The following is a 21,860-nucleotide window of genomic DNA, read 5'->3' on the forward strand; positions in this document are numbered from 1 at the left end:
AGGAAGCTGCTGTCGTCCCACAACCTCTAGCATGTGTTTACTCAGCACCCTGTGAAATTAAAGCAACACAGAAAGCAGTTCTTACATGGGAACCTCCCCTGCTCCTGGGCCCCTGCAGAGCACCTCCTGCCCTAGCATACCCAAGATGTACTGTCAAATGTGGCCTGAAGACATTGTGCAGCTCTCATCCAGTGTTGGAGCAGGCGTTCTTGCAGCCACTTAAATGAGAGTATCCCAGATAAACTCATCTGTAGGTGCTGCAGTTCCGCAGCCAGGCCTTCAGCCAATGCATTCTGTACTCTCTGATCCCAGAACAGCAATGGATACCTCACCTGGCAGTCCCAGCTGCAGTGCTGTGCATACAGGAGGGTATGCCCTGGTTGTGCCTCTGAGCAGATCAATGCTGGTATCTCTAAATAGGCTGCTTTAAAGCCACTGAGCAGTCCTGTGTGCAGACTACTAAATCAGCAGTAGGCTTAATTTGACGTATCTTACTTAGTCATCTTAGCTCTGCATTACACTGGCGGTGTTTTGAGGTGTCAGCACAAGGATGCTTTTTGGTACGTGTTGTGAAAAACCACTCTTGAACACGGTTTTCTGCTATGCTGCAACTTCTGCTGTTTTATCGTGACTCTTATGCAACTTTGCTTTTTCTCTTCTCTGTGGGAGAGTACATGCATATACATGGCATGTATGTGTATACACCCACACGTATATATACATAAGTTGTTCTGAAAGGAATGCTTCCTACTTATTTCCATGGAAACCACAACAGATAGATGCAGTGCAACAACTCTATTTAACATAGCAAATTACCAGCTACAAAATAGTGCTATTCCAGGTAGTCACCACTATTAGCTACGTTTTTGCCAGCAACAAACAAGAGCCTGTGGGCTCATTTACAAACATCCTCACCAGTGGAGGTAACCTACTACCCACTGCTTCACTGTACTCACATCCACTGATTGGTCTCCATAAAAAGTGTTTGGATGTCAATGGCTGCCATTTCTTCCACGTGGAGGTATTCACTTCCACTCCTTTGCTTCATCTGCAATTCTGTGTCAGGTGCCATTCTGCCAGACTGCCCCTCTGCTGCCATCTGTCACACAGCAACAGAATGTAAGGGAATGTTAGTGGGAGAGTTCCACCTCTACTGCCATCCCACTGACCTCCGTGCTTGTTTCCAATTTTTGTAGGGCTGGTAAATACTTCTACTCATCTGGGTCAAGCTGTTGCCCAGAAAACACCTGGATTGCTGTTCTTTATTGAGAACAGCGATAATACAACATGGTCAGTACCAATCTTTATGATCTACCTTACCTCTGTTATGTTATAAACAGTTCATTGTGAATTTAGGAGTTGAAGTCAAATACAGCCAACAAAATTGTAGTGGTTTACTAATATATTGAGTTGCAAATCAGTGTTGTTTCATAAATGAAAATGTAGTATTGTATATTATTGCTTGAGAGCATTACTACATTGTGTTGGAATTAAGTTGCTTAGTTTTCCATTTATTGAGATTGCTTCTATTTCTTTACAGATTTGGAGGTGGCTTTTTTCTTTCTGAAATAGTTTTTCTTTTTTCTTTTTTTTTTTTTTTTGCTTCTGACATTCTGTAACTTGTACACGAAATCTGGTACGCTTATTGCAACTATATTTTTAAAGAGCTTTTTTTAATGTGATTATTCAGGACAATGGTAGAAGTAAGGTGATTTAAATCAGATTCAGTGTCCGAGAACCTTCAAAAAATCGTATACAGGTAAAATATCAGACTGTATAAAAAGGTAGAACACAGTAGAGGTTTTTGTACTAAAGTTATTGTTCATAAGATCTGACAAGACAATCACGTTATGGCTAACCAAGTTTTAAACTAAATGCAAGGGAAGATTCAGAAAGATAAATGCCTGGCATTTCCTCATTGTCATGCTTCACTGCTTTCAAGCATGTTTTTCAAAGACAAGTCATGTTTTAGTGGTGTAATTAAAAATGCAAGCTGGTAGCGTTTTCTTCCAAAGGATATAGTATTTTCCTGCTTGTAATTAAAAAGCTGAACTAATCATGTAAATAGTTATTGTTGGGAGTAAGGCATATTGAACTAGCAAAGGGCAGGCCTTCAGGTGGCCAAAGAACTCAGTGACCACTGGTACCTGCTGTTGTGTTGCTCAGTGCACGGCTGTGTGCCAGGTGAGGGCAGCTGGGGAAAGCTGTAGCCATCCTCTCATGGTGTCCTCTGTGGCAAACAGCAGCGTGATGAGGGAGGCGATGGTGGAAGGCCTGGGCTCCTCAGCCATTGGATGGCTGTTACTGAGTAGTGCCCTGAGCTGCTCCTTGGTGTGCCCTTAGTTGATGTCAAATCTGCTGTGAATTGTCATTCCTGGAGGGTTACAAGCTGCACAGAGAAATCATTTGCCTCTAAAACCTTCTATCACAACAAACGACTTACCTCCCCTGAGGCGCTGCTGGGGACAGACTGGGCCTTAAAATCTCAGGTTAATGTCTCAGCAGTATCAGTCTGTTGAGCAAACAAATACCTTGATTTTATCATGAAACAAAAGGGTCAATAGGAGAGAAGGGTTAAGAGCAGCTTCCAATTCCTGTTTGTTTACAGTGTACAAAGAGGGCAGTGACTGAGCAGAAAGGAATCCACTGGGGCAAGCTGTGGCCTGCGAGCATGGTTTGGTGCTAAGGGCTGAGATTCCAGGAGCTGGGAGAAGCAGGCAGGGAAACAAGTGGGAACGTTAGCTAGAACAGGACATGTTTGTGATGGCATTATTATAACATGCCACTGGTTTTACTTTCTCCAAAAACTTCAGCTGGCACCAATATACAGTGTGCACCACAGCATCAAAGTGCTCTTTCTGGCAGTGCATATGCAAGACAGTGGTCCATGTGTAGAGCTTCTGAATCATGCTGTTCTGAGGTTCTTCTCTCTGGGAACCAGATGGTGAGCTCCCACTTGACTTCAACTCCTTATTTAGTTTTAGAATGATCAAGGAAAAATATTTTCAATATGATGCTAAGGGAGAGTCTGTGGTATTTTGTATAAATCCATTGATGGTGTTTTCAAACTACATATTTCAATTAACAGTAATAATTTATTTTTGTAAATCTGACACACATAGGAAGACTCACAATAAATTAATCATTGACAAATTGTTTGTTGTTGACTAAAAAGAACAACAACAACAAAAAGTTCTTTTCCCGAAGGGGTGCAGGAGATGCTTGGGAGCACTGCAGCTCTATGGAGTATTGTGGTCTTTGGCCTCTGAGATCCCAGTTACCATGCAATATTTTGGGGGAGATGATATTTAAGTAGCCTTAGAGTACACACATGCTCTAATATTGTATGTGTACCAAAATGAGTTTTAATACTCGATGGAACCGTGATAGCACATGGTTTAAATGTGCAGCATTTAATAGTAATATGTTTGAGATGTAAGGTCATTAAAAACCTTTTAAAACCTATTTTTAATGGACTATAAATCACTATCATTAAGGGATAATACAGCTAAGATAAAACTTGTAATTTTTCCCTTGCGTTTTTCTCTTGCCTTGCACAATATGAGTGCCATTTAGAGATGAAAAGTCAGTGTGAAAGGATGCTGCTCAATGAGACAGTTGGCGTGGCATACATGTACAACCTGACTAAATTTTGCAGTTAACATACCTATTCTTAATCCATCACCATCAGAATGTTGCTACTCATGCCACGGCGTACAGGTGAATTGTAGAAGGGCTGCTTGGTCAGTCAGGTAAAGCAGTTAATGTTCAACGTTAAGTCAACCCTGTCAAGTAGTTAACAGCATTGCATTTTCCTGAGATTATTTCTTGGAACATTGCAACGCACATTTACAGCTCATTAGCTACTTTCTGTGGCTGCCTACTGTCTGTGTAAATTGTGTGAAAAACCTAGGCATGCTACCACGATCTGCTCCTAAGTTCATTCATGTCTTTAATTTGTTCTGTAGAATCTCTCTCTGTGCCTTTTTATAAAGAAACTTTATTAAAAAAATTCTGATGCAGTGCCTGTTCCCCGTAGTCAAGCACTGAAGCAATTTTTGTATTGGTGGTTATTTTGTTATTTATCTTACAAGAGTGTTGATGATTTACTGAGTACTGAAAGAAATTTTGTCTCCATTTATGTTTCCCCCGTGTTCAGTTTAAATTCTTTTATCTTTGTCCATCTAGCTGCAGCTTCTGTCTTCCTTTAATTTGGCATTTCAACTATGGTTGCATCATTGCAGTGAATGCCTCTGTTTGTTCTAACATTATGTACACGAGTTACTTTGAAGTGTATTTCCACTGTGGCTTCTCAAGTTTCAATTATCCTAATTGAGGACTAAGATTCATCTTAAGTTTTTATGAAGTGTTTTCTGCTGAGAAGAGCAGACTGTTTTGCTTCTTTGGAATGTATGAAAGATTTCTGTAACTGGATGGTAACAGTTTACTATTTTGGTGGATGATATTGGAGGAAGCTGGTAGAAGCATTGACATCAGGTGTAGAGTTAGTGGTGCACAACATGGTGCGTCGTGCTCATGATACTAATCTGAGCAGAGACAAACACTTCCAAAACTGCAAGGGTTTTGTGCAATAGCACTGTCATACCTGAAAAGGGAAAGAAAAGGTCTCACTTAGGATCATTCGATACTTAATCCTTCATGGGGACTGAGTCCCTACTGGATGGTGATGGGAGATGAATATTTGCTACAGAAAACAGTGGTCTGGAATGCAGTGTGGCAATTCTTCCTGTTATGGGAACCAAGGAAAAGTCCTCTATGATATGTAAATTGTTGTAGTTTAGACAGCACTGATAAAGTGAGAGATAAACAAGGCACTTTCACAGGGGCAGAATAGACAGTTTCTTCTGATCCCTTGTTATTAGCACTTTACTGTCAGATGTACTATTTTTAGACAGCTTGAAATGCAAAAATATTTGCTTTCTCTCCAGTTGAAAGAGAACCCTGTTGTGACACAGCATGATTCAATCTTTTTATAGCCACATCAAATATGTGTTGCTTAGGATAACACAGAAATACAAAGACAGCGATAAAGGCAAGAAACCAACAGTTGCTGTTGTAACACAAGGTGTGGGGCAGCAACAAAAGTTCTGAAAACAAATGTCTCATCAATATTTATTATTCATCCTGAATGAAACAATACTGTGCTTTAACTATATCATACCAAAAGTAGTACAAGAAATCTAGAATGTAAATAACTACATACTAATATTAACTACATCTCCGGGACTGCCCTAGCAGTAAGTGATGAGATCCACTCGATGCTGATGGTGCTGTCACCCCTGTGTCCTCAGTAAAATGTTCCTATCTCCTGCTATTCATGTATTTATTGTCTTAAACTGTTAACAAGTGGGTGCTAAAAGAAATCTGTGGCGTGGCAGTGGAATCTATTCTAGGTTCTTCAGAGTCTTGATAGCTTTGATGCTGAAGATGGTGAAATTGCTGAGGTGTGCTGCCGTTCCCAGCCCGCAGCTGCCTCTCAAACAGTAGGCCCTTGGCTCACAGGGCCGTCTTGTGACTCATAAATATTGTTCTTGTCAGAGAGCAAAGCAGATCTGATTTTGAGCCCAAAACAGCAAGCAAATGAATAATAACGGCTGACAGCAGTGCCACACACGCCTTTAATTTCAGTTTTTTGGCCCAGCTGAGTTTCCGTGCAGTGCTCCAAGCTCAGCCCGCAGCAGCCCTGGCAGCCAGGCTCGTAGCACTCGCTCCTGCTCCCAGCCACAGCTTTTCACCTTGCAGAGGTACTGTGGCTTTTAGCAGGCCACTGATGTCTGTTGTAATCTGCTGAGCTCATCTTTTGGCATCAGCATAGGCTTGTTATTGTAACACAAGGACTTGTATTTGGCTGCTCGGCTCAGGGATGGACAACCAGCTTTGTGCCAGCCCAGCCTTTTCCACATTGCTATTTCATTAGGCTAATGAAATAAACAGATTAGTACAACATCTGTTTGAAAATCACTTTACTGGTTCACTTTGGTTTGCAAGGGTGTAAAAATGAAGTCCATGCAACATCAAGACTCAGAGAAAAACATATTCTGAGGTGTAATGTATCATAGAATCATTTGAGTTGAAGGGTACCCTTAAATGTCATCTAGCCCAACTCTGGATACTGATTCCCAGAAGCACAGCAGAATTCCCAGAAACACAGAGATGAAAAAATTATTTTTTATCACATTTAATCAGTGTTTGTCTTCCTGGCGGAGAGCTGATATTTCTGTCCACCTCTGAAGTGCATACAGCTTTTTGAGCTGATGCTCTATGATCACTCCTACCTATGTCCTTTTTGCTTTTATTACCTTCATACTCTATTTCACTGTTACAAATTTATTACTACTCATATTCTTTATTATTATTAAAACCTGCCTGCTCAGTTATCTTGGTTTATTTGTGACTCCTTCAGAGAAGGAGTAGCTTCTTCAATGGAGACAAGGCAAACTATAATTTGATTACATGCAAGCTTTTCCTGCCTGGTGTTACATTCCTTAGAATTTTCCATTCCATGAGCAGATCCATTTCCGTCCACTGCCTGTGTCTCTTCATTAGTAAGTGAACAATATCAGCCCTTAGGATTAATTTATAAGGAATAGCATTCCTTGCCTCCTAAGTTCTTCTGGTTTCTTACTTACTGTTTGGCTAAGTCTGTACAGCTTTCTACAGATCCAGTTTACTGTACCACTTGAAGTCATCAGTTAAACATCCATACTGTGTATGTATATATTACAGTATTATTTGTCTGATTCTGTAAATGACCCTAATCTTATTTTCTCAAAGAGCATTTTGTTCAATTTTGTCTGAGTTCTTTATTGCAAGCGTATCAAGTATAATTTTGAGATGGAAAATTTTTCACGTTAGAATTTTGGGAGAGACATCTAAAGTACATTTCTCTTATTTGCTTCTTGAACAAGTTTTGAAAATTGAATTGCAGGCATTGTAGTTTTCAAACATATATGCAAGACCTCTAGGAAATGTGCAGCACTGCAGAGGTGTGAGGAGTTCCTTTATAACTGCTATGGCATGGATTTATTCAGTTAACATACGATGGGAAGATTTTTTGTATTTCAGAGTGACAGAAGAATGAGTTAACTGTTAGCTGGTGGCAGCGCTGGTTGGAAGGGCCTGAACTTGATAAATTTGCATCAGACTCTGTGGCCACCATTCTGTGATTTATGGTTGGAAGAGCAAGAACTTGAGGGTTGACATATAGGAAAAGCACTTGCTTTTGCTGCTTGGACTGAGGAGATCCACTACCATGCATCCTGCTCCAGTTTCCTGAGAAAAGGCAGGGTGAGAGCAAGGCTTAAACGTATAGGTGGAATTAGTCACTATTAAAGCTTGAATTTATTTCTAGATCCATAGAAGACTTATAATAGTCTGCCAGTGATTTGCCACTTCTCTGTATTTCCATGTATGGCTGTGCTTCAAGGAGAAAGTAGGCCCAGACTACGAATAGAAACTTATCTAGAAGTGATTCACTATTCTTGTCAGCTACTTGGTGCTACAACTGTCAGCTGTCTTCCATGCAATTGGTTTCCTAGACATTTAGACTGCTGCTTTTCTATTACTCCTCTTTGCTGCCTTTTCCTTTTGATTGTAATATTGAGGCACTCTCATTTGCTGATAGGTAAGCACTGGGTAGAGCAGCTGTCAAGGTAAGCCAGGTCTTCTGGCACTGCCCCTCTTGCTTGGATTGTTGCATTGCTTTTGGAAGAACCTTCTGGTGTGGTAGTGCGTGTGACTTAGAGTCAGCAGCAGTTGCTGACTTTCATAAACCTTGCTCTTACACAGGGTATGTACATGTTTTCCATACATCCCATAGCTTTGTGAGCTCTGTCCTTTTCTCACTGAAGTTGCTTACCACAGCTTCCAATGGGGGGTTGTTATTACTGTCTCCTTTCTTACCCGTTTTCTGTAGCTTACTCCATTTTCCAATACTAAACCTCACTGCATAGCTTAATGAAAACTGTCATTCTCTGTATTTATTTTTATACTGTACCTTTTTTTTATCCATGCTGCCTGTCTTTTTTCAAGCTCAGTATCACAAATAGCCGATGAGTGCACTGAAGGAAATTGTGCCTTCCTGCTGGACTTCCCTTTACTCAGATAACCTGACCTCCAGCTGAGTTGTCGGTCATATGTTCTATAACAATTTCCAAAAATTAATTGGTTCCTTCAATTACTCTGTGCTTCCAGATCATTGCTTCCATTATGCAAATGTGAAGTGGACATGTCCTATGCGAGCTAAAAAGGTTTTAAGATCATTATTTTATTAAAGCTCACGTAAGGTTATTTGATGTTTAAGAGGTCTGATGTGTGCTTTCAGGCATATTTTCCTCTGCTATCCTATATTTAAAAGTATTCTTTTCATTAATAATAACAAATATTCTTCAGAGTTATTAGCAGTGGTAGAAGTAACGTTAATAGCAGTAGAAGTAGCAGTGATAAGATAGTAGTAGTGGTAGCAGTGGCTGGAGACTTAATAAAACCAGGTGTAAAGCCTGGAGGTCCTGTGCTGTCTGCAGTAGGCAAATGAGTCTGTTTTAGTACAATTTAATTTGAGATCAAATCCAGCTGGTTTCACTTATCATGTGTGATTGTGCATTGTTTTGTTCCGCAAAATACTTTATAATAAGTTGCATGTATTCTGATGAATAAGACTTGATCTTGTTAAATATGTGAGAGCAATGGAGCCACATCTCACTCTTTGAAACTGATGCTAAAAAATAGGAGTACACCAGATGACTGTTTTGTTAGCCACATCTTCCTTGACAGCATATGTGGCAATTTACTAGTGTAAAATATATTAATTTCAGCATTACTAATTGTGCAAGCAAAACTTCAAGTGCAAAAATGCAGGAGTGTAGAACTCTGTGAGAATTGCCTGTCAGACTGCAAGGTGTGGCTGTGGGATTAGAGAGCCTTTAATCTTGACTGGATTTAATGTGTTCATGGGCGCATCCATAGAAACCTAATTACAGTTCAAATCAGCTGGAAAAAAACAGATTTTGATTTCAACTGGTAGAAATTGAAATGTCACGAGTTTTCAGTAGCATCCTGAAATAGTAGTCTCTAAGTGTGGGGAGAGATTATCTATTCAGATGTCAGTTACACACAGTGACTAACAGCTCAGAAGGGACTGTTCAGACACGCAGCCTGTCAGGCTGTGCAGCATCATCTGCAAAACACCACTGAATGCCTTTGACATCAGTCTCACAGCTTCCATGAGAGTAGCACTGTATGCCCAGTTTGGGATTAAAAGGCTGTGAAGGGTGGAGAATCCATGGTATCCCGATTTAATTCAGTTCAGGTAGTTAATTATCCTCATGAATAATAGTTGTGCTGTAGGAGTCTGGTTTTGGCATCCTTAGTTTCTAAGGTCTGTATTTCAATTGGAATAGTTTTTTTTCCTCTGCAAGTTTGAGAATTGCCTGATGTCTGAGATCACTTCTGTGTGTAGGCATTCACAAAACCCTGAGAAACTACTTCTAATTTTGGAGGGCAGGGCGATGCTTTAATTAATAGTTCAAAGATGAGTAAGGTGGCATTGTCTGTGTATGCTTTTCAATAACTGGGTCAAGGGATAATATTCAATGTGAGCAATATATTTTGGAAGTTGGAATTTGAATGGATTGCTTTCAATTATTTCATGCTAATGAGAAATATAGTAACCTTTTTTTATACTTGTGTTTTTCTGCAGGGAAGCAAAGGGCACTACAGATATCACTGGCAGAGCCACAATGTCAAGCACAGCGGAGTGGATGATATGGTCCTTCTTTCCAAAATCACAGAAGATTCCATAGTGGAGAACCTAAAGAAGCGATACATGGATGATTATATTTTTGTATCCTTTATAGTATTGCTTTTAGTTGGACCCTGTGGGCTTGCTGAGCCAATGCAAAACGAATGACGTAGATGTATTTTACTGAAGCTGATTACGATCCTGAGAGTTTGTTATGACAGTGCACCTGAGAGAACAGAAAATCTGAAGGTTGAAATTAAGATCTGTACAATGCTTTTAAGGTATTTCTTTTGAAAGAAGAGTGTAAGGTATTTCTTTTGAAAGAATGTGTGGTAGTTCTTGTCGTTGCTGAGGATAATCTTGTAGCTTCATACATTTGTATATCCTTGTGACTCCTCAAGCTAATTCAGCAGTGCTACTTGCATGATGATTGCTGATAGGTTTAAGCCTTACATACACGTTTTGAGATGGTGTTATCTTCTTTACCTCCCAGATTCTAATGCTTTCTCATTAACATTTCTCCTCTGACATAACCCTGTTTACAGCTTGTTCTGAATCATGGGCTGAGGAAGGCACGTGATCATGTGAACATCTGTAAATCTGCAATGTTTGTGCTATAATCTTTTTTTTTTTACTATGATTAATAAAAATGTGAAAGATTTAAATAGCCAAATGTATAACCCAGCAAGAAAATCAAACTTCAGCACCAAAAATGTTTTAATTTTTGGAAATGTTGTGTGAAATTACTTCCTTGACATAAAACACAAGTCCTTGTTTGATTTTTAGCTTTCACAATGTAACATAAGCTACAGTAATCAATTTTGTAACCTGTGGTCAGTGGTAATACTGTTCCTTCTGCTTTAGCCATTTTTTGGTACCAGCTAGTAGTATCTGGAGCGCAGTTCTTTCAGAGTTTTAATTTCTTTTTATCAGAATGGGAGAGAAATAGAACATCTCCTGACTATTTCCATATAGTCAGCCAGTGAAAGCTTTAGCAAGGACTGACAGAGGAGAAGTCATGTTGTAGCTGTGCTGACATTTCCATCTCAAACTGTGTAAGTTTTTTGTAAGTTCACGTGTGATAAAGTTGCAAAGAATTTGTAGCACTGGTTGTACTGGGGAATCTGTAGCACTCTTCCTGGTAATAAAACAAACACTTCTGTCACTGTGAAGTCCTGCATCTTCCATGCACAGTGTTCACAAAGTCTTCAGTGCTTGATGCTTTTCTTACAAAAGTGAGAGTAACAGATTAACATAGAGATGGTTGGGGTTTTTTTCTTCTCTTTTTACTGGAGCAGATTGTATGTTTTCCAGGGGGTCTGGTGATCACATGGGCTATCAGGCTCCTCTTTTAAAAGCATTATAATTCATTTGTGTGGAGAAAAATAATCCTTTTGCAGTTCTGTGCAGGCTTTTTGTTCTAAACTGGAGACCATCTCTTGAATCTTCCAGCTGTTCTTATGCCTACCCATGAATGAATATTCCTCTGTGCTACTCTGCACAGAGATTACTGATTCTTCCCAGAAAATGCTGGTATTGTTACCAACAAAAAACTATCACTTCAGATGTTTATACTGACACAATAAGTGCTTGATATATTGGAGGCCCAGATGTTGTCACTCTTTGAATTAAATTTAAAACTGTATGAAGAAATCATTGCAAATTAGTAATACGGAGATTTTTCAGTTCCCCAGCTTAGGTATGGAAAGCTTGGACAGTAAATTTGTTTATGAGCAACTTCAGCTTGTTCAGTGGAACCAACAGTCCAGTATTTTGAACTCACTGACATGGGTGCACTGCTAACTCCCAACTCAAGGAACCAGTCCTGCCTGTAAAGTAGTACCAGTTGTTTCAGTTGTGTATATAACAATTCATTACCTACACAGTAAGTGTAGGCAAATGTACAGCTGAATGTGGAACTGTGAAATCCTAACGTTCAAAATATCACAAAAGGTTTCTGGGAATAATAATAAACTGCAGTGTTTCATAGGGTATCCTTCAGGATAAGTCTTCCAGGGACTGTTAACAGTTACACTCATAAAATACCACCACAGCACTGAATTACCTAACTCCCTTAGCTCCCTGCCTTGTACGCAGAGCTGAGTCGTTGTCCAATTCAGCTCTGTACGGGCGGTTTCCATCTGTCTGCAGGCTCAGCACAATCTCCATGAGATCAGAATGTGTCAGTACAGCTCATTCTGTGAAGGTCAAAACAATCGTTTCAATACTAACGATATGCTCTGCTCAGTTACAAAGGAGCAAAGCAGTTCAAATATACCATTTCCTTTCTGTATTTTTGTTCAGGGAATGTTGGACTTGGGCCTGTAATACATGTTCCTGTACTTAACTTGTCCTAAAATTGTTTTGATAAGATAAAAGTATCCCTCTGAATTATACGTTTACATTCTTGTAAGCCTTCTTAATTTCATTTTTATTAATAATTATTTTAAGCTTTTTTTTTTCTGTTATTTGAAGCTATGGAAAGGCTGTTTGGCCATCACTGGTGGTAAGATACTGCTGTATAAACTGTAGTTACCTTAACTACTTTTGAATACAGACATATATTGGCTCTGTATTAATCTCTGTGAATCCTTTCAAGCAAATGCCATATTTTGGGGAAAAGGAAATCGAAATGTACCAGGGAGCCGTAAGTAAAGCAGTCTATAATGTACTACAATATTGGCAGACATGTAAATATTGTTCCATGTAGTTTAACTATTGGAAGCATTTGTTTCTGAATTTTGGTGGTATTGTATTAACCTGGGAGAATGTGGCTGATATCCGTCACCTTATGCTGAATCCTCAAATTGAATTCCCTGGAACACAGAATTAGTGTCTCAAGAGAACACTTGCATTGATTAACTCTAATCCATACCAGATTTTTTCCCTTGACAAGCCTCTCCTCCTGCAAAAGCAGTTTTTAAGCTATTGTTTGCTTAAACTGTGGCATAGAAACCAAAATGGCCATTAGTGGATTTGAAGAATATGGGTAGAGATGTCTAGTTTGTGACAAGATGAGTAAGAAAATTGGGATGCCAAAAATAGATGCTGGTTTTGAAAATAATGCTTGAAGAGCTTGCAGCACAAAGATGTTATGGACTTAAAATTCTGCTTTCTTCTCTGTTTGAGTCAGGTGTGTCCACAGAAAGAAGGCCAGGGAAGTCATTCAGTTTGAGTGGGTGCAGTGGATGAGCATGAGCCCATTACAGCACCAGGCTGTAGTGGCTTAGGTAGCTTACTGGTAGCATATAGCATTGATGGGATAGGCATAAACTGTGTCGATTACCTTTGAAGAAATAATATATTTCAATTATGGTTTATTTTTAGAACAGGATGTTTACATGCTTCAGGAGAGAATTATGGATGAGGGAAAGATCCGTGAGAAATCAGGAGGCTTTGGTTTGTTTTAATTAAAAAAAACAAAAATTCCTGTAGGTGAGATTGAGAATTTTTTTTCCAGGAATATTGTTCTTCCAATTTAAATAAATTTATTTTTCTCCTATTGCATTGTTTAATGTTATGTTGAAAAATGTATGTTTTATCTCCCCTTCTAGGCACAGTATGAAAACCCACCACATATTTATGCTCTTGCAGACAGTATGTACAGAAACATGATTATTGACAGAGAAAATCAATGTGTCATTATTAGGTAAGAAAAAGATCTATGAGAAAACATTCTGTCTTCTTTGCTGTAACTTAAAGAAATGGAAAAGCTTATTTTTTATTGTACTAATAAAAACCTTCTGTGTTCCTGACCACTGAATATTTTGGGGTTTTCTAGGATAGTTGAGTACTTTCTGACCCTCCCTTTTGTTTTCCAGTGTGGTTCTGATAGCTTAACAACAAATCTCTCTCTCGTAGCCAGCTTTGTGCTCAATACCAAATAGCAATAGCCCAAATGACTACATGAGAGTTAGCAACTACAGCAGCCACGGACACTGCTGACTAAATCTGGCACTTGCATTGACTGCACTAGCATGCTCATTTTAGTTTTTATTTTTATAAAAATAAATGCACCTTTGTTCCTTCTAGAATTTAGCTTGCTTTCAGGCAGGGGCAAAAGGAGGAGGCAGATACTGACAAATTAATTTTGTCCTCACTATCATTCCATCTGAATTATTAGGCTAAGAGAATCCACTGTAAAATTATTACTGAACTTGTTTAATGATAGGCATTACTTACATAACAGTGAAAATGAATGTTGGGTGCAGAGGTATGCTTTTGGCCTGTGAATTTATAGATTGTTTATGATGAAAGAAGGCATACAGAGAGCCAGAAATCCAGACTATTTGAGCTGGCCTGTTATCCATCCTTTGGCTTTCTTTCTTACATAGAACGCTTAAGAGATTCCCTGTGGTGCTCCTGGAATTGCAGTTTACCTTTGGCACTGGTGTTCAAAGTGGAGTGCATGCCCTGTAAGGTTTACAGTACAGCCCATTGGGGTCTAGGAAGAAAGCATTAGAATATAAATAGAATATGTATATAATCTATAAGCGAGTAAGTTATAAGCATATATGGGGAGCATGAGTTCAGTATCAGTAATGTCTTGCTGGTTGGGTGTGTGATGGAAAAAGCTTGGAGAACACTGTTCTGTGGGACTGGATCAGTCAAGATCTAGGGAAAAGAAGAAAGTTACTTGAAGTTAAACAGCTAATATTTTATTAACAGTCTTTTTTGAGCTTTCAGTCATTTTTCTTTGAAGCACTCAGGCATCACTATGAATGTAACTGCTTTTGAATTTACGAGGTTGCAGCTCACTATTGAGCTGCTTAGGAAGCTTTTTGAGGATTAATTATTTGTAAGTTAGACTCATTGTCTTATTTCATGTGATCAGTGCCTGGTGTTCATCCAGGCGGTGCTTTCCTTGGTGACAGGGTACAATGGAAAAGCAGACAGATGTCCCTCTCAGAATTAGCAAAACTGTATGTGGGTATGTGGAATTTGTTGATTTTCCATGTGGGAAGATCAGCTGGGCATTAATAGTTTGCTACACTGAGCTGTGCTGTAATGGCCTCCCTATGTTTCTAGGCAGCTACCTACAGCATAGTCTTGTGACTCAAAAAGCCCAAACTCAGATTCTCGTATTCTTGGTTCTCATGCTTCTGAATTGCTCAATCTGTTTTGGAGAATTGATGCCTGTTGCCATTTGAAGTTACCAGTCCCACTTGGTCAAATTCAGATCTGTTAAGACATGGGTAAAATAGAGATTCATTTTGATTTTTGAACAATATCACATCTCAGAGCCTTGAGTGTTTCATACTAAGCTAAATTTATAGTGAAAATTCTTAAACTGTTGTGGAAGGTTGATGTAAAGCACAGTTCTTGATGCGCTGCTAGTGCCTCATAGTGTTATAAATACAGAGGAATTGCATTTTCAGAGAGCCGAGATGCAGGCTATTTTGAATTCGCAGGTTTAAATTCTTAGGAGAATTCTTGGGTTTAAATGATGGATGATGTGCTCTTAGGAGTTTCTGCACTGTGTATATTCAGAGTGACTTCTTTCTCAGTCTGTGCTCAAATGATGCAAAATCTGCTGGAATTAATTAAAATATACTGCAAAATCCAAAAATATTTACCAGGGACATTTCAAAGAGTTCCTCTTCCTTTCTACATGTTCATTTGTCATATGACTTTTCTTATTACAAACTGGAAAAACTGCAAACTAGACTTACAGATAGTTTCCGTGGTGGTATTGTTTTTCTGGGACACCATTAAATTATTTCTCGGAAATCAGATAACTTAGTTGTTCATAAAATGAATTCTGTTTCATTTGATGTTTTAATCCTTTTGGCCACATTTAGATACATCCCACTTTTTGTGATTAGAATCATATCACAATTTCTAATGATTAGCTATGGCTTAAAAGTGAGTGTCATTAAATTCAGCATTTTGTTTCCTCGCATTTTACTTTATTTCATGAAGCAGAATGCACTGAAATTGCTGGCTGACCAGAGGTTCCTGAGATCCTGCAGCTCTGGTGTAAAATGGATGTTTTAGCTACATGTCTACCACCACAACTCAGTTAATAGCTGCCAAGGGCTGTGCCATTACTGTCCCTAAACTGCTGCTTGTCAGAGAATTGAGATACAGTTCTGTTTGTTTGTTTTCAGTTCCACAAAGATCTGCTGAATGGGAGCAGCTTCAAGTGGACCTTAGCATTTCAGTGAACCAGAAACAAACCCAGTTTTTACTTCTTTTCTCTCATGTTGTCAGTCAGGTTTTTTTTGTTTGTTTGTTTGTTTTTTTGTTTTGTTTTTTTTTTAAGATAGGGAAAGGGAGAGATCCTGTGTAGCCTGGGCTAATTCTGTCACATCTGGCTGATGTTGCACTTGAGATGAAGGAATGGTGGGGTTGCTGTACACTTGTCCTCCCACTGCGTGTGCTTGGGCACCTATGGCACCTAACTGCAGCCTGGGAAGGGATGTGTGTTCATTCACATGGTGGGGAGCAGATTTCCAGACAGCTGACAGGAGGTCCCAGAAGTGTGCCCCTGCAGTCAGGACCCTGTGTGGGTGTGGGACCACACAACCTTTGGCCAGAATGTTTAGTTCCTGGATTCTAACTAATGCATTTAAACACTGATGGAAAAACATTCTTCAGAAAGTCAGGGAATAAACGAGGAGAGCAGATCTGAAAGAGAGCACAGTTCTCTGAAAGACTGAACAGATAACAACTACAAAAAAAATCTTTTTATGCAGTAACACTCATTCTGAAAATAAAAATCTCACTGTCCAGCCTTTCCAGGGCAAGAGAAGATTATTTAGTTACTGGAATAATTGCATATGTGTTTACATGCTAAGAAAATTGTATGTACACATCTAATTATTGCTGAGGAGCCGTGAGCTGTTTTGAGTGGGTGTCAGCAGTGTATGCAGTGATGTTATTTCTGGGCTGGCTTCTGGCTGGGCTGTGTGCAGAATGTGTGCTTCTGTGGGAGGAGGGAGCTTTCTTCCCTCGTGTTGTGCGCATCAGACAATTAAAAAGGGAGTTTTCTCATGTAAGCTCTGCAGCTTTGGTGGAGTTTGACTTCTTACTGACTTCGTGGTGCTGAGGCATAATACTGAATTGGAGCCTCTGTTGTACCACGCTTATAAACTTGTGTCTGCTGCAGCAGGCTGTTCCTCCTCACTGGGAATAGCAGCCCTTCCAATCATCAGAAATGACTTGTCCGGTCAAGATTTTAAATAAAAAGGATTTCTGTTGTGATTTTTAATTCCTTCTAGACTATCACTGTCTTTTTTTTTTTAAGAGTATGATGATTATGATTGGTATTTTTCTATTGTGTAGCTATAAATACTTCTCCAGATCTTTTTAAGGTGTTGTCTTCTCTAAAGTTGAGGACTTTGCTTTCTGTGATTTCTGCCAGGAGATGTTGCAGTTGCTTTAAAGCAGTTTTTCAGACCTTCAGACCTATTTGCAATTTTAGTTTACATTGTACTTCTGTGTGGCAATGTTTGAGTGCAGTGAAACCATGTATGATGACTGCATACCTGAAAAGATAATACAGCACCTTAAATGTTAGGAAGGTTTGTTAATGAAAGATCATGTACAACCTCAACTTTTTAGTAAACAACTAGTATACCTTAAGCCTATAAAGATGAAAATTTACTATGAGATTTTTAGTCAACTTCTATATCTTGACTTTCCATAAAACTCAAATGACAGTTCTAAAACTCTAGGACAGAATCTAACTAGATATATGACTGGATTCTAACGAGGGAGTGGTAGAAATGCAAGTCTAATGTAGTAAGAAAAATCAGTTAACAGCTCAATTTCAGAAGGGAAATTATGTCTCTGAAGTTATGTTACTGAGGTCTCTGAACATAATTGGAGAAAGGAGATTTTGTATGTAAGCAGTCTGGCAAGCTTATTCAGACATGACAGAATACTTTACCTACACAGTGTCCTTTATAAATATTTATTATTAAAATTTCCTCCTTGTCCTGATTATGTAGATAACTATTATATTGTTCTACTGCCACAGAGATTATATTAAATGTCACTCCGCAAATTAGTTGGAGAGAGAAGAATGAGGCTCTGTGTTGGATCTTGCTTGTATAGTCTAATCAGTGGATTATATGTAGGTTGCTCTGAAAGTAATGCCTCCTATTTATTTCCATTGAAAACATGACAGATACAAGGAGTTTAACAACATTATTTGGTAGAGCAACTTCTCAGCTACAAAAGCTTTCTTTCTCAGTGCCATTAACTATGCATTTTCACCAGTGATGAACAAGAGCCTGTGTGCCATGCTTGTGAAAATCTGTAGCAGCTGAGGTGCCCCGCTGTCACTGTTGCCACTGCTACCCTCCACCTCGCTGTGCTTGCATCTACTGTTGATCACCATAAATCACAGAACTGTGGGGCTTGGGAGGGACCTCTAGAGATCATCTATACCAGCAAGCATTGATCATTGTCAGTGAGTGCCATTTTTTTCCCCATGGAGGTATTCAGTTCCACTCTGTTGCTTCATCCCACTTCTGTGTCAGACACCATTCTGTCACACTGTCCTTCTGCTGCCATCTGTCACACAGCAACAGCATGGAATGGAATATTGGTGGGAAGGTTCATCCTCTGCTGTCATACCACCAACATTTACCTCTGATGTATTGGGCCAGCATAACAAAATAGGAGGCATTACTTTAAGAGCAGTCTTCATAATTCCTCTGGAAGGGAAGAAAAGAAAAAAAAAAGGTAAAAAATTCTGTTGTTCATAGTCTTATTCTGATTACAGCTAATTATTAATTGACTTTGCTGAACTAAACTTTGCTTTTCTGACTTTGCAAGTAGTTCTAGAAAAACAATGTGTCTTTCAAAGCATTCTTTTTTTGTTAGTGACAGAGGCTATATAATGTTAGAAAAATCTCCAAGAAAACTGCAGCTGAATCTGCTTCTTGCTTAAAGCCATTATCATCACTTTTTCAGCCTTCGTAAATCTCTTTACTTGTAGCTAAAAAAATATTCTGTCATCATCTTAACATTTTAAAATAGTCCTAATAGCAGCAGAGCAGTAAGACGTATGTGGAAAAGCTTCTGTGTGAGAATCGTTCCCCTGTGAGAGCTGAGTACCTGATCTCACGGGGGGCAGGACACCAGATAGAAGACATCAGCTAAAATTACTTGAGTTCATAAATAATGTATCATCCTGTTCAGCTGTAATTTACCTGGAGCTATTTACTGGTCTCTGACAAATAAACTTACTACAGAAAATATAAGTGTACGCATGCTTACGTTTGAAGCAAACTGAAAAAACTCAGTCTTTTGGCAAATTTGTTTAAGATGAAGGGCGACTTACATTGCAATAGAGACTAACAATAAAATGAAATGATGTGCCTCCATATAACTTTCCAAGATAGACACTAAATAATCACTAATGTAAACCACACTTAATTTGAGCAAAGAGGAGAAGGATAATTTATGAATCAGAGGAAATCTTAAAAGAAATGTGCTATGTTTTTATCTCTTCATAAATAATATCTGCTTGTATTCACTGAGTATTTGGCTCCAGATCATTGTTAGCATTCAGCAGAGAACTGCATATATAAACTCAAGAATATGCTTTACGTTAGGTTGATTTGTCTGACTTGTTTTACAGTAGAATGAGCAAATTTACTGTGAGCAAATTTTCATTTGAAAAAGTTATTGTTTTTCTAATAATCAAACTATTGCTGATGAGAACATCTAGCAATGGTTTGCCATCTAGCAAATGTGGTCTGTGCCTCAGAATATCATAGATCTGTTTAATACAGGCTTTCTTGTCTTTGATTGTTTGAAAGGACGAGAGGGAATGGCCACAAGTTGCGCCAGGGAAGATTTAGATTAGACCTCAGGAAGCATTTCTTTTCTGAAAGAGTGGTCAGGCACTGGAATGGCCTGCCTAGGGAGGTGGTTGAGGCACCGTCCCTAGCGCTGTTCAAGAAGCGTTTAGATGAGGTGTTAAAGGATTTAATTTAGTAGTTGGGTAGAGATAGTGATAGGAGGATGGTTGGACTAGATGATCTTATAGGTCCTTTCCAACCTTATGAACTTATGAACTTATGAACTTATGAAAGAAGTGACTGAATTAATAAAAATCCACACAGTTGAGATTATCAAGAAGTATTTTTTCACCTTTTTGATATATAAAACTGCAGGCTGGAGAAGATGCATGAAAACATTTCTGACAGAATCATTTTGGTATTTCTGTACCATTTGGAAACTTTAAAGATGTAAAATGATATTTGCAGCTTGGCAGCGTGGGGATCTTCTTCAGAATTAAAACCTTTGGAAATGCCTCCATTAGTCATGCTGATAAGGAGCTGTGCATTGACATTCTCAGCAAGTCCTTTTCCTGTGCAGGACATGCTGATGTTTCTCTGGCAAATGTAGCTGAAATTTGTACGGGAAAAGATGTGCAGTTGGTCCACATCCAGGAACAAGTAGGCACAAGATAGAAGAGTCAACATTCACAGAAATTATTCAGGGACATAAAGACAGAACAAATTTTCACACAAAGATATCTAAAATATTTTTTTTTAGGACATGAAGCCAACATTTCTACGTTGTTTGCTTGTATTACTGTAATTGTCCAGGTCAGGGTAAATTCATGAAAGCCAAAACTAGATTACATGAAGATTTATGTAAGCCTGGAGGAATTCTGTTCAAATGAGGTTAGCTTTAAGGTATGAAATAAAGCACTGAGGTTGCATTACTTGATATACCAGTCTTCTTTCCCTCTTGAGAAGCTCTTGCTACTTGTGAGAAAATGAAACTACTGATGTTGTAAACTGTATTCACAATTGAAGTGAAATATTGCGACGGAAGGAAGGAATTATGAAAGCTAGTATGGAATATTAAGACTTTTTGTACCCTGTGTCAAGAGGTATAGGAACAGGAAGGTGGTTCTTCGTCATTCAGGATGTGATTAATAACATCTCGTTATTTCATTCAGCGACGCCAAAAACAAAAGATTCCTGAATTGCAGTAGGCATCTGGCATGGCATTCAAGGCTCGGATTTTCAAATGAGTTTGTGTGTTAAAATCTAAAATCACAATTTAAATGGGAATCGAGTTATTTTGAGCATCTTGGTTTAAGCATTTTTTTTCTCAAATTATATTATTTCTGACTTTGAATTCACATGGAGATTCTGGTGACCATGCAGGATGGCTTTTTTATTATTATAGTATTGTTAGTAATGGGTAAGGTATTGGTTGTACAAGATAAACCTTAACTAACTCAATTATTAGTTATTTAAAAACTAACAGGTGTCTTTGTGTGTCTTTTTCTCACAGTGGGGAAAGTGGTGCTGGCAAGACTGTGGCTGCGAAATATATCATGAGTTATGTCTCCAAAATTTCAGGAGGTGGCCCTAAAGTACAGGTGAGTTGATGCAGCAGAATACGAAAGTATAAGCAAAGTCTGAAGCTTGATCAGAGGCAGAATGGTAAAAGTCTGCCTTGGCAGGCAGTAACAGGCAGTATCACTGTACTAGAGAAGCTGTGAGCAGCTATGTACCTGTCCTCAACAGCAGAGAGACAGCTGAAGTGTGCATAATGAACTGCTTACTTGTAGATCACCTGTGTGATGAGTGCCCACTTGAGGAAATCCACAGACCCAGAATGATCTGTTAAAAGTATCATGGCTACAAGTTTGATTTATTTCTTTTTTAATTTTTAAGTTAGTGTGAGAAAGATACTTTAATTAGTGTTCTCTTCTGAAGGGTGAGAACAGCAATCTCCTGTTAGTAGATGTGTTGGGTTTTTTTTGTTTTTTTTTTTTTACCTCCTGACTTGATACTCTATTGAAAACTGAGCTGGCTTTTTATGTTTTTACTAATTCTATTAAACCACTGATTTGTATGCATACAATTGAGAGCCAACAGCGGGAATATAATCTTTTTTTATGAGGGTACCTAGTATGTGAAAGTGAGGTAAAACAATAGTTTGTGTTCTTAGTATCTATGTTATCAGCGTTTATCTATAGAAGAAGCCTATGAACTATAAAACCAGTTGTCCTGAGCAATCTCTTTTGAAGTAAATTCAGTCTTCTTTACACACTCAATATTTGGTTTCATCTGAAGCTAATAGTTAAGACATACTTCCAACTTCTAGGATGAAATAC

At 38.7% G+C, this 21,860-nt stretch overlaps 2 protein-coding genes across 2 annotated transcripts in view; one reads left to right on the forward strand and one right to left on the reverse strand.

Annotated features, from left to right (window-relative positions):
• RNF111 (ring finger protein 111) overlaps positions 1-21,860 on the reverse strand; it is a 174,653-nt gene that overhangs the window by 64,935 nt on the left and 87,858 nt on the right. The window lies entirely within an intron of this gene.
• The window catches only part of MYO1E (myosin IE), a 78,605-nt gene that overhangs the window by 21,208 nt on the left and 35,537 nt on the right, over positions 1-21,860 (forward strand). Inside the window, 4 exon segments of the mRNA XM_065733765.1 lie at positions 9,719-9,862; positions 12,318-12,407; positions 13,315-13,409; positions 21,032-21,119. Coding sequence (XP_065589837.1) covers positions 9,719-9,862; positions 12,318-12,407; positions 13,315-13,409; positions 21,032-21,119 — 417 coding nt within the window.

This window comes from Cyrtonyx montezumae, unplaced genomic scaffold, assembly GCF_038088225.1.
Source record: "Cyrtonyx montezumae isolate F1298 unplaced genomic scaffold, pur_monq_1.0 scaffold_17, whole genome shotgun sequence".
NCBI lineage: Eukaryota > Metazoa > Chordata > Aves > Galliformes > Odontophoridae > Cyrtonyx > Cyrtonyx montezumae.